The sequence below is a fragment of the Hypanus sabinus genome, chromosome 1 (genome assembly GCF_030144855.1).
Source record: "Hypanus sabinus isolate sHypSab1 chromosome 1, sHypSab1.hap1, whole genome shotgun sequence".
NCBI lineage: Eukaryota > Metazoa > Chordata > Chondrichthyes > Myliobatiformes > Dasyatidae > Hypanus > Hypanus sabinus.
This window is the reverse complement of record NC_082706.1, coordinates 81,187,936-81,200,359: the sequence shown is the minus strand read 5'-3', so window position 1 is coordinate 81,200,359 and position 12,424 is coordinate 81,187,936. Positions and strand designations below refer to the sequence as shown.

At 35.2% G+C, this 12,424-nt stretch overlaps 1 protein-coding gene and 1 long non-coding RNA gene across 5 annotated transcripts in view; one reads left to right on the top strand and one right to left on the bottom strand.

The window, feature by feature from the left end:
- Nucleotides 1-12,424, top strand: part of LOC132395046 (uncharacterized protein C18orf63-like) — a 74,656-nt gene that overhangs the window by 34,861 nt on the left and 27,371 nt on the right. The window contains exons 7-8 of the mRNA XM_059971364.1: nt 3,040-3,149; nt 4,662-4,758. Coding sequence (XP_059827347.1) covers nt 3,040-3,149; nt 4,662-4,758 — 207 coding nt within the window. The remainder of the gene's footprint in view (nt 1-3,039; nt 3,150-4,661; nt 4,759-12,424) is intronic.
- LOC132395078 (uncharacterized) overlaps nt 8,824-12,424 on the bottom strand; it is a 112,953-nt gene continuing 109,352 nt past the window's right edge. For all 4 annotated transcript variants that reach the window (XR_009512528.1, XR_009512524.1, XR_009512518.1 and 1 more), the window contains one exon: nt 8,824-11,099. This is a non-coding gene — a long non-coding RNA (uncharacterized LOC132395078). The remainder of the gene's footprint in view (nt 11,100-12,424) is intronic.

The window sequence follows — 12,424 nt, the reverse complement described above, 5'->3', positions numbered from 1 at the left end:
CCATTGGAGGTTTTCCTCATATGAAGCCTGAATGTGCTGTTGGATGGCACTGTCAAGCAGGCTCTCAAGTTTTAGTCTTGGCCCGGTCTGCTTCTTATGACCTCTCCTCTTTTTCATAAGTCTAATGGAATATAATGTGATGTCACTGTTTAGATTGGGGTCCTGTCAAGACCCCTTGAATTTGTTTTTCTGGCAAAGAGAGTGTTTATGAAGGTACATATGGTGAGAAGTGGTTCTCCATTTCAGTTGATGTTGCTAATGCCTTCCTTTTCTATGGTACCCTTCCAAAATTTGAAGTCCTGACTGACACTGGCATTGAGGTCCCCTAAGAGAATTATCTTATCCTTCTTGGAGATGCTTGACAGAGTCGCATCTAGGCAAGTGTAGAAGGCCTCTTTTTCATTGTCACGTAAATCCTGAGTAGATGCATAAGCACGCATGATGTTTGCCATCTAATTTTTGGCAAGCAACAAATGGATTGTCATGAGATGTTCACTGATCCCCCTTGGAAATTCAGAGAGCACTATGGATCCTGGGCTTGTCAGCTGCCTTCCTTTTCCAGAAGAAGGTACATCCACCCTTCTCCCTCCTCAGTTGTCCTTTGTCTGCCAGATGAGTTTCAGAAAGACCAGTTTGATCAATCAGGCATCTCCTCAGTTCTCTGAAATGATTGCCAGTTTTTCTCTCTGGTTGATCACTGGTTACACTATCTATCAGAGTGTGCACATTCCAAGCTCCAAAGGTCATATTTCTTTGTCTTTGATCCTTTTTGATCATTCTAGGTGCAGTAATCCAGTCAGGAGGTTTCAAAGCAGATTATTTTTAGGACACCTTTTCCAACCCCCTCCCTCAGTGGGGTGAGCGGAGTGGATCTTAAATAGGGCTGCTCAGCCATGGGTGCAACTGCCGAAGGGCTCTTTCTCCCTCAGACTAAAAGCCCACCAACTGAATCAAACACCTACTGGCCAACATCCCAGTTCATAACTAAGGGCTTCCAGACCTCTCAATTCTTGCTGATCACCATGGGATTTAATCCGAGATATTAGGGTGCATTCCCTTAATGGAGAACGCCTGTGTGTGACTTTGTTAATGTGGGGCTGCTGATGCATGGGCAGCCACCATATGGTAATTAACAGGTCAGGTTTAGGATCTGATGGCATGCAGTGCAAGACGACTGAGGACACTTCACTGTTGCTGACTTCCTCTGCCTTCACTGATGGTGTGATGTGCCATCATCTTTAGCCAGCTCCAAAATTGAGGTCGTAGTTGGGTCGCTTTTTGTCTGTAACCTCCACCTTGACCTTTCTGCCATGGATGACCCGACCAGGAGGTAAATACTAGAAGGCATCTCTGAGGATCTTGCTCTTTTTATAGACGGAGTGGTCAATTTATTAAGTACATCCTGTACCTGATAACGTGGTCATTAAGTGTATGATTGTGAATTTCTGCCGCTACAGCCCATCCTCCTCAGGGATTGACATGTTATGCATTCAGAGCTGCTCTTCTACACACCACTGTTGTAATGCATGGTTATTTGAATTACTTGAACCAGTCTAGTTATTTTCTTCTGACCTCTCTCATTAATGAGGAATTTTCCGCCACAGAACTCTTCACTGGATGTTTTTGTTTCTCTCACCATTCTCTGTGAACTCTAGAAATCATTGTGTATGAAAATCCCAGGAGATGAGCAATTTCTGAGATACTCAAATAACCCTGCCTGGAACCAACAATCATTCCACAGTCAAAGTTGCTTAGGTCACATTTCTTCCCCATTCTGATGTTTGGCCTGATCATCACCTGAATCTCTTGACCATATCTGTATACCTTTATACATAAGTTGCTGCTACATGTTTGGCTGGCTGTTTAGATATTTGCATTAATGTGCAGGTATACAGGTGTACCTAATAAAATGACCACACAGTATATCTGAAACATTTTTTATGTACATATAAGAAAAATAGGAATCATTGTATTCTTCTGAATGAATATAGACGACACATGTGGCTTTCTTAACTATTGTACATATTCCTATTATTCCTCCTCTCCTAGTTAGTTCCTCTAAGTGAAATCTGTTATCCATTTTGCAGATTCAACCATTTGTAAGAATAATGTCTACATTGGGCCTTAATTTAGTTTGTTAGCTTCATACACCTCCTCACACTCCCTTGGTCACTTTTTGTAGCTCTGTGGTTACAAATAACCTGAAGGTGTCAATTCCACAGCTGTTTTGTGAGGCAGAGGTATATTGATCTCAGACTGAGGACAGCTTGTTACAGTCCAATGCCTCTGAAAAAAATGAGTATGTCTCTGATAATAAGAATAATTCAAAAAACAACATAGATTTAAATAATTATTATTAATAAAAAATCTAATGAATCAATTTACTTAAATACCTGCAAGTAGGCAAAATGAACTAAAGCACAAAGTAAAACAATACACACTATCTGAAATTTCCTTTACAATTAAAGGCAATAACTCCATTCAAAGAACAGGATTGTACTATTATGTTCCAACCAACCCTGATGGCTGGCCTAGGCCTCCATCTCCTGGACTCAGTGGTATCTCTGGAGGCACACAGCAAGATCAGATCACCTACCTCTGACCTGCATTTCCCCTCTTGACTAATGAAATCAAAGGTGACTTAAACCACAAAATAGACTTTGCCAACAATTCACAACCAAGTAATTAATGAAAGCTATGTTTGTATTACCCTATTGTGTATAATTTATCAATCTTATTATAATTTTACATATTTTATATAAATATTTTCCAATATAAATTTCTGTAACCATTTTGAAATTTTTGTGTCCTTCTCATATGATGTTGATACTTGGTTTGTTATGAAGTAGTAATAACTTGGCTTTGTATCCTTCTGCTTCCGAAATAATGCTAGTCAGGTATCTTTACATCTGTTCCATTATTGCATACTGCCTAATTTACTGGAAGACTAGATTCAGTCCTGATTTACAGTGGACAGGGCCACAATGATTAACTACATATTTAATTGATTATAATAAGAAAATCTTTCCTAATCCATAGATTGAAGATTTTGACATAACAACAGGAGTACTGAAGAATTTCCACAACAAAAGGATTGCTATAATTCCAAAACATTTTATTGCAAGTAATTGGTGCTATGTGCTTCCCAGGTAATTTTTTCAGTTTTACAAGTTGGCAATATAACTCAGTAAATTGTTATTTTGTGAATGTACTGGAGTATTTTTTTTACCTTTGCATTTTCTAGATTTTTTGTTGAGCTTTCCATTCACTGTATTTCTGGATGAATAAAATGATAAAAATGTACACTTTATATAAAAGAAAAGGTCTATAAAATGCATGGGACATTTTAAAAACACAACATAAATCCATGATCAAAAATGCAGGTCATAGATAGCAAGTGAACACTCTTTCATCAAAACAAAAGTATATATAAGCAGAGTACACAGGTTTAGGGCAAAGGATAGGATATTTAGAAGAGATTTGAGGAAGAATTTTTTTTCCCACCCACAAAGCGGTTAAAATCTGCAAGGCTCTTCATAAAGTGGAATACTACATTTTCCAGAGAAACTTGTAAATTTCAGGGTAGCACAGGGAACAGAATACAGTAGGTTTCATTGGAGAGTGGGAAACAGCACTATGCAAGCTTTGAGGCATGACACCAGAACTAGGACATGTCAGACAGAGTGTAGATAGCAAAGCCCCAAGTGGTTTAGAGCGAGTATGGAAACTAAAGCCAAATGTATCAGAGTGGGAACAGGAAATGGGTCCCCAGTGAGTCTGAGGGTGAGCAGGAATGATCAAGAAGATAAACCTTTGGGATTCCCAAAAGTGAGGTAACATATTACCAGATTTTTACTGCACTGGTTGTAGGCTAACAAAGGCACGTTTTTATATACATGCAGAAGCTTTTAAAGTTGGCTTCTGTGTTTCTTGTAAGCTAATTCTTGTGGCTATAGATATGCAACAGATGATGCTTTGTTTAAATAAAAGTTGATTTCACCAAACTTGCCCTCAGATAATAAAGCAATCGAATACATCAATAATCTGAAATAAATTTACTTTGTTGTCACCACACTTACTGAACTATTATCTGATTGAACTACAATCTGAGTTGTAATAACCGAAGCTCCATTTACAATTTCATAAGTAGTTCTCCCTTATCCTGGGATAAAAATTAAAACCATTTATATTACTGGAAAACAGATATTTGAACATAGAAATTTCTGTAAGATTAATGGACTTCAGAATGATCAACATTGAAATATGCCTGCTGGAGATTCAATTACTTAACCTTTTTTTTCTTTCCTCAGGATAATGTTGGGTGTTGTGCTGGGGGATGGGGTTGATCTTAGACCAAGTTGTTTTGGAAGTGACAATCATTATTCACGTTTCTTGTATTAGTAAGACAGCTCAGATCAAAATGCATGTAAGTTAAGAGCTACCCTTTGATCATTTGAACGATCCTATCACAACAACCCACTAGTCATGATCCTGAGGGCTGAGCCTCTTAATCACAGCCTTTTTTATTCCTCCAGTCCCAAAATGGTACAGTGGAATGTTTAGGCAGACTTGCCTTTTCTCTCAGGTGTCAGTACTTACTAAAGTGTCTCAGAAAGTAATGAGATTATTTTGGCCATCAAATTTCTTTTTTCTAAATGAAGTATGAAGAAGGGGCAAATTGTCAGCATCGGCCATGAGATTCCACCAGACTGTCCTTTTCGGTCTTATGGAGATTTTCAGAAACATTGGAAAAACATGGTGAGGCAACATATTTAATGTTATTTCAAAGAAATTCTTACTTGATTTTATTAATTTTTTATTGCACAGAATTAAAATCATTTTGAGTCACATTCTTCTGAAGGTATGCCCTAAAGCTAATTGTGCTGATTTACCTTGAAAAAGATTCCATGCCACGTTATATGCATTGATGATCAACAAATAGTACAGAATTATCTGTAAAGCAGCTATAAGTTAACAAAATACAATGGAATTGATGTTTTCCTGAGCTACATATTTTGAATAACTGGTAGGCGTTATTTTATTTGACAACGATTGAAAATAGAAATGCTTAAGAAGAGTGGGGTCATCTACATATCTATTTATTACTCATGTGTGAGTTAATTGTTCATGGTAACAGCTACTTTATTTTTATTTCCATAAAAAACAATTTGTCAATAATTTTCAGGGCTTCTTCAATATTCCTGTAGTAAATGTAATGTTTATCCCATTGAGTTAATTAATTCCCATACTACAACTTTAAAGCATACAAAACTAACTTTATTTTTGTAAGGAGGAAATTTGTGGAATGAGTATTTCATAGAAATCTGATGATCTCCTTGTTTATTTCCTTTTATTAACGAACAGTACCTGCCCTCATAATTACTACAGTATGTAGCTTGACTTTATTTCCTGTCCTTGCAAGTTTTGATTGCTGCTCTGGAATTGAGCCTTACTTTTTCCAAAATATTAATTTAATTATTCATTCATTCATTTGATTGATTGATTATTTATTTATTTATCTATCTGTCCATCTTTATTTATTTAACAGAACAGGCTCTTCTGGCTCAACAAGCCACCCTGCCCAGCAGCCCACCTATTTAACCCTTGCTTAATTACAGGACGATTTACAATGACCAATTAATCCACCAACCGGTAGGCCTTCAGGCTGTGGGAAGAAACCAACACGCTCGCTGGAAGAACATACAGACTTTCTTACAGAGGATGCCAGAATTGAGCTCCAAATTCTGACACCTCGAGCTATAATAGTCTTGCTTTAGCTACTATAATGCTGTGGCATCTATTTTCTTTTTCTTTTCATTTTATGCTTTCTAGATCTGCCCAACCAAATCTTAGTCCCAACTGTTCAGTATTGATTGATTTTTCTACTCTCCTATCTCTTCTTTTCCATGACACCCCCTTAAGCAAGCATACAACTTCCCTCTGTGACTTTGTTGCCATCCTTCAAACTGCTCAAGGTACCTTTCATGACCTGCCCAGAGCTTCAGACTCATAAAATACCTGGTTAAGTTTCTAAAATGACATGATGTGACATGCAAATAAGTGACAATAAGTGATTGGTACTTGTCCCTTCGAAAAGTTTTAACTCCAAGTATTTTTTCTCAAAATCTATGAAAAATTGGCTAAGTGTTATGATTAGAATCATAAATGCCGCTATTGAACTAAATATTTATCCAAGCAAAATTTCAGGTCATAGATTGTATCTGATTAATATATAGAGATGTTGGTTGTTCATCCATCGTCATCGATGAAGACCTCGACACCATTATGATGATGATGATGGTATCAAGACTAGCGCATGATTTGGATTAGTGAAGCTTCTCCATTATTACATCTATCACAATAGGGAGATATATCAGAATAAAAACAAGACAGCTTATCTTGAGTCATGTGGACCCTATGAACCACTTTAAAGAAGGGAATGATGGGCACATAACAATGAGGTATTAACCAATTTAAAAATTACATTCCAAGTATCCTCAGAAATTGGAATCTAAATCTTGTTCCCAGAGATTTTTAATTTTGTCTAAAGGAATATTTCTCATTCCCAACAACATACCATAAATATTAGATATAGATCCATTATGGAAGGGTTTCAAATTAAAAATTGTATCAAGTAAATTCTTACCTGGAATTTTAGGAGATGTATGTACTGTACTTGAGAATGCAAGAAGTCTCTAATTTGTAAATATTACAAAAAGTGGGATTTGGGTAGACTATACTTAGCTGGCAGTTGTTCAAATGAAGAGAGACTATCTCCAACAAAAAAAAAATCCTGAAAATATTTAATACTCAAACTGTTACACTCTTTAAAAACTACATCAGTCATAGAAGGTTTAAAAAAATAGAAAAAATGGGACTTGAAAGTGAAAAATTCAATAAACCAAAATATTTTCTAAATAGTACCCAAATCCTCAAAGTGTGTTTAACTACAAAATTATCAGTTAAATTACTTAAAGATAAAGGAATTGAGGATCCAAGAAGAGAAATGATAGAAAATTTATTAACAGAATTAGCTTCTAAAGAAACCCAGACTGGACAGTCCTTTCGAATAATATAATGCAACCAAAATGTAAGGTTCTGTATATTGACTGCCCAGTAATAAAACCTAAAATTGGATAAGGCTAAACCTCCACTCTTTTTAGCTTTTTGAAGAGAAAATTTATTTAATCAAGCAATTTTATTTTTCCATATATAAGAAGATATAATAGAATACAGAGAATCAAAAAAGGATTTAGGAATAAAAACAGGTACAGCCTGAAATAAATAGAAAAATTTAGGCAAAGTATTCACTTTAATAGAATTAATTTGGCCAATCAACAATAAAGAGACAGGTATTTGATAGTGCCTTCTTAACATAATTAAGAAGTGTAAAAAAAATCTCTTTAAAAGGGAATTTATAATTACTTGTAATTGTTACGCCCAGATAAGTAAATTGATTTCTTACAATTTTAAAAGGAAAGGTAGTGTTAACTAATGCCAAATTATTCAAAGGAAAAAGTTCACTCTCATGAAAGTTAAGTTTATATCCTGAAAACTGACTAAAGCAGGTGAGTAAAGAAAGTATGGAAGGTAAAGAAGACTCCACATTAGAAATGTAGAGCAAAAGTTCATCAGCATAAAGCAAAACTTCGTGGGTAATACCCCTTTTTAAAATACCAGTGATATCATTAGATTCCTGGAAAGCAATAGCTAAAGGTTCTAACACCAAATCAAAAAGCAAAGGACTCAAAGGACAACATTGTCTAGTTCCACGTTGAAGTTTAAAAGGTTTAGCATTCTGAGAGTTAGTAAGAACCTGAGTGGAGAGAAATAGATAAAGTTATCCATTGAATAAAATCAGGCCCAAAGTTAAATTTTTCTAAAGTCTTAAATAAATAATTTCATTTAATCTGATCAAAGGCTTTCTCAGCATCTAAGAATATCACACATTCTGATATCTCTTTAGAAGAAGAATAAATAACATTCAATAAATGATGAATATTAATGTGGGAGTATTGATTTTTGATAAATCCAGTCTGGTCATCAGAAACAATAGATGGCAAAATATTTTCAATCCTATGAGGCAAAAGTTTAGATAAAATTTTAATACTAACATTAAGTAAGGAAATTGGTCTATAAGAAGAACATTCAGTTGGATCCTTATTCATTTTAAGAATAAGGGAAATAGAAGCTTCATAAAAAGATTGTGGCAACCTACCTAATTTAAAAGAGTCCAAAAGGACTGAATATAAGTGCAGTATAAGCAAAAAAGCCTTATAAAACTCTCCAGAAAATTCGTCAGGACTTGGGCCCTTCCCTGAGTGCAAAGAGTGAACAAACTCAGCAATTTCCTCTTAAGAAATGGGTTGATACAGCAATTTTTGATTATCATCAGAAAGTAGGAATGTTTAATCAATCTAAGAAATTATTCATTACAGTATTATCTTTAGGAGGATCAGAACTATAAAGTTTAGAATAGAATTCTCTAAAAGTATTGTTTATTTCTAAATGATCAGATGTTTTATCACCATTAGCTTTATAAATTTCCTTAATTTGGTGTTTAACTATAAAGGTCTTTAATTGGTTAGCCAATAGTTTACCCGTTTTATCTCTATGAATATAAAATTGACTTTTATCTTTTAAAAACTGTCCTCTAAAATAAGCCTTAAAAGCATCCCATAAAATAAGACTAGAAATCTCTTCTAGCATATTCTCTTCAGAAAAAAGAGTAATTTGTCTCTCCAAAAATTAAAAAAATCCTTATCAGTTAACAGAGTTGGATTAAAATGCCAAAATCTGATTATTTTGGAGACACCTGGAAGATTGAAAGATAAAAACACAGCATGATCTGAAACAGCAATTTCTTTATATTCACAGGATTGAACCAATGGAATCAATTGGCTATCAACAAAAAAAAATCAATCCTGGATTACGTATGATGAACATGAGAAAAAAAAATGAGTAGTCTTTATCTGTTGGATGCAAAAAGCGCCAAATATCAGCAATATCACATTTCATCAGAAAAGAAGGCAGACCTACTAAAAATCAATCATTTAAAAGATGAGCAATCTAAAACAGTATCTAAACAACAGTTGAGATCTCCTCCTAACACCAGAGAATACAGACTTATATCTGGTAAAAGTGAAAAAACGCGTTCAAAAAAACCTGGATCATATTCGGGGCATACAAATGAGTAAAAACCATTAATTTATTATCCAATATCCCTGAGACTGTGACAAAATGCCCATTGGTGTCAGATACTACATTATGTTGAACAAAAGAAACTGAATTGTCTATAAGAATCGAAACTCCTCTGGCCTTAGCCTGAAAGGAGGAAAGAAAAAATAAGCCCTTCCAACAGCTGAAAAGACATAAATTATCACATTTACGAACGTGTTTTTTGTAAAAAAAAATTGAGTCATTCACTTTATTAAAATAATTAAATATCTCACTACGTTTCACAGGATGGTTTAATCCTTTCACATTAAAACTAAGTAAATTAATAGCATGATCCATTTAAAATATTACAGAAAAAAGAGGTTAGAATAAAAACCACTGGAATATATATTAAATCCAAACAATGAGCTTTAAGATAAAGTAACCAAGCAACAAATGAAGCTAAGAGAACCAAACAGCTGATAGAAAAGAAGAAATCCACCCTCCACCCAAAGAGAGAAAGTCAACCAAAGGGCAGTCGACAGTTAAATCTACCCACGTTACCCTCCCAAAACAAACTACTAGCTGAGCTCCAAAAATTTTTTCAAGGCTACCTGCTTCCAACAAGACACAACATAAAACAGAGCAAAATTAAAGTTATTAATAAAACCACAGGAGAAAATATAGTATGAAATATTAAAAAGAATGAAGAAAATTCAGAACATATTGACTTGAAAAGTATTAACTCAATGAAAACTTACTAATGTTAAATCCTTAATTTTCTAAGCAAAGAAATAAAAGTACAAAGAAAAATTATATAAGAAGGTATACCAAATGTAAAAAAAAACAATTATTCATAAAAAAAAGTAATGAACAGTTAGACTGCTGATTCTAAAAAAAGGATTCCTCGGGCACATGCAACGTAGATTTATGTAGGGAATTATTGAACAGTTAAACCTGGTACTGATTCGGAAATTAAATAATCCTGCACCTCTTGAGTCGAACAGAACCATTTCTGAGAGCCATTTTTCAAAATGATTCTAAGACGAGTGGGGTAATGAAGAGAAGGTTTAAAACCTGTATTATACAATTCAGACACCATCTTTTTAAACTTGAAGCGTTGATTCAACACCTCAGGTGAAAAATCCTCCACAATTCTGATCTTCTGGTCTTCATAATCAATTATACCTTTCCAACGAGGTTCACGAATTAAAAGTTCCTTTGTTTGAAAATCGTGAAGACTGATTATCACTGAACAGGGTTGTTCTTCTGGAGGAGGTCTCGGTACTAGAGATCTATAAGCTCGGTCTATTTTAGGTGGAGATTTTTAAATATTTAGAAATAAGTTAGCCAAAAGTTTTGCGAAAAATTCTGAAGGCTGATTGCCTTCCATTTAAAACCCAGAATTCATAAATTATTTCTTCTGCTTCTATTTTCTAAGTCGATAATCTTCTGTCTTAATTTTTCATTAATCTTTGAATGTTTACAACATCATCAAAGTGTCTTCATTCTCTTTTATCCATTTATCATGTTCACTTAAAGTTTTTTTGAATAGAATCCAATTTTACATCCGTTTGTTTAAATTCAGAGCTGAGTTGCCAGAATTTTTGCTGGAACTGCTCTGAAAGTTCATTTTTATGCTTCTGAAGTGCCTCTATAACAGATTCCAAAGTTATAGGAGGGTTCTCTTCTTTTTTAGTAGCTTTGGAGCCCCTCATCGTAAAACAATATTGCGTTTAAAAGTAAGTTTTCAAAACAAGTTGGAAACAGTAAATTAAGTAGAGTAGGAGCAGCTATAAAAACACTGCTACTCCATTGACAGCCAGTAGAGTTGTACCGTTGGACCTTCCATTGATCTCGTCTGCTAAATCCACCGGAGTCTGTCTTCACATGCTGGGATAGGACCAAATTCATAGATAAATAGCACACAGAAATGCTGGGTTCTGAAATATAAAGGATGCACAAGTTAATTGTAGTGTGAATTTGATAGTCAATCCAGAATGCTGCAATGTGCCCAGAGAGAAGATGGGGTATTGTTCATTGTAATTGTGCAAAGGACCACAGACAGGTTAGTGAGAGTGTAGTGAGGAATTAAAGTTGTAAGCAACTGGAAACTGAGCATTACTCCACAGAGTAATCACCCATTAATCATTTGGTTTCTGCAGTCTTGAGACCATTTGTGAACAGAAAATGCAATACAGTAGTTTGGAAGGAGTGCAAGAGAATTTCTGATTCATCTGGGAAGTCTGCTTCAGCCCCTGAATGGTTGGAAAGGAAGAGGTGAAAGAGCAGATGTTGCATCTCCTGTGATTGTTTGGGAAAGTGCTAAAAGGCAGGAATGGAAATGTGGACCAGTGAATTATGAAGGGAACCTCAGGAGAAGAGGGACAAAAGCAGAAGCACAGGAAATAGATGAGATACAGTTAAGGTCTCCATCCACAATGGGAGAAGGGAAGCTACTGCTCACAAGAACGAACACATTTCAGAGGCATCTATGCAGAATGTATCATCATTTCAGCAAATGTGATGGAGGCCAAAAACTGAGAGAATGGATGGAGTCCTTACATGTTAAAATGTATGAGGAAGTATAATCAAGAAAGCTGTGAGAGTCTGTGAGATTGTAATGGATGTTTGTGGCTACCCTCTCCCCTGAGCTGTAGACAGGTCCATGATGGGAAAGAAAGCGTCAGAAGTGTCATGTGACAGGAAGTGGAAATTGGCAGCTAAAACAATAACATTTTCTACATCTTCACAAATTTAGGAAAGAGTGGACACCAAGAGGGACTGAAGTAAAGATTATTGCATGTATTACACAAAACAACATTTGTAGGTTGAATCTATAGCAGCATATTTGATTTAGAGAAAGTGAAGTTGAAGAAAATATTCAATATCATCATGAATTCAGCCAGGTGAATTAGTGTGTTGGTGGAGAGAAACTTGCTAGGCCTCTTTTAAAGGAAGAAAAGAGCCCTCACCCCTCCTGATGACATTAAATACATATTACATCCATCAGAACACTCTGATGTTGAACGCCTGAGGCCTGCACTGTATCTAAACATCTTTTTGCACCTTATATTAAATGTTATAACACAATTGTTTGCAAATCTCTATCCAGCTACAATCCCAACTAAAATACCTGCTTGTACATTGTTTTCATGGCATGATAGTTTTCCATTGTTTGCTGCTCCTGCAGCTTAAATGTCTATTTACAATATTCATGCAACCAGCTTCATTTACAATTTCTTTCCTCTTTGGTGCTAAGTTTTCT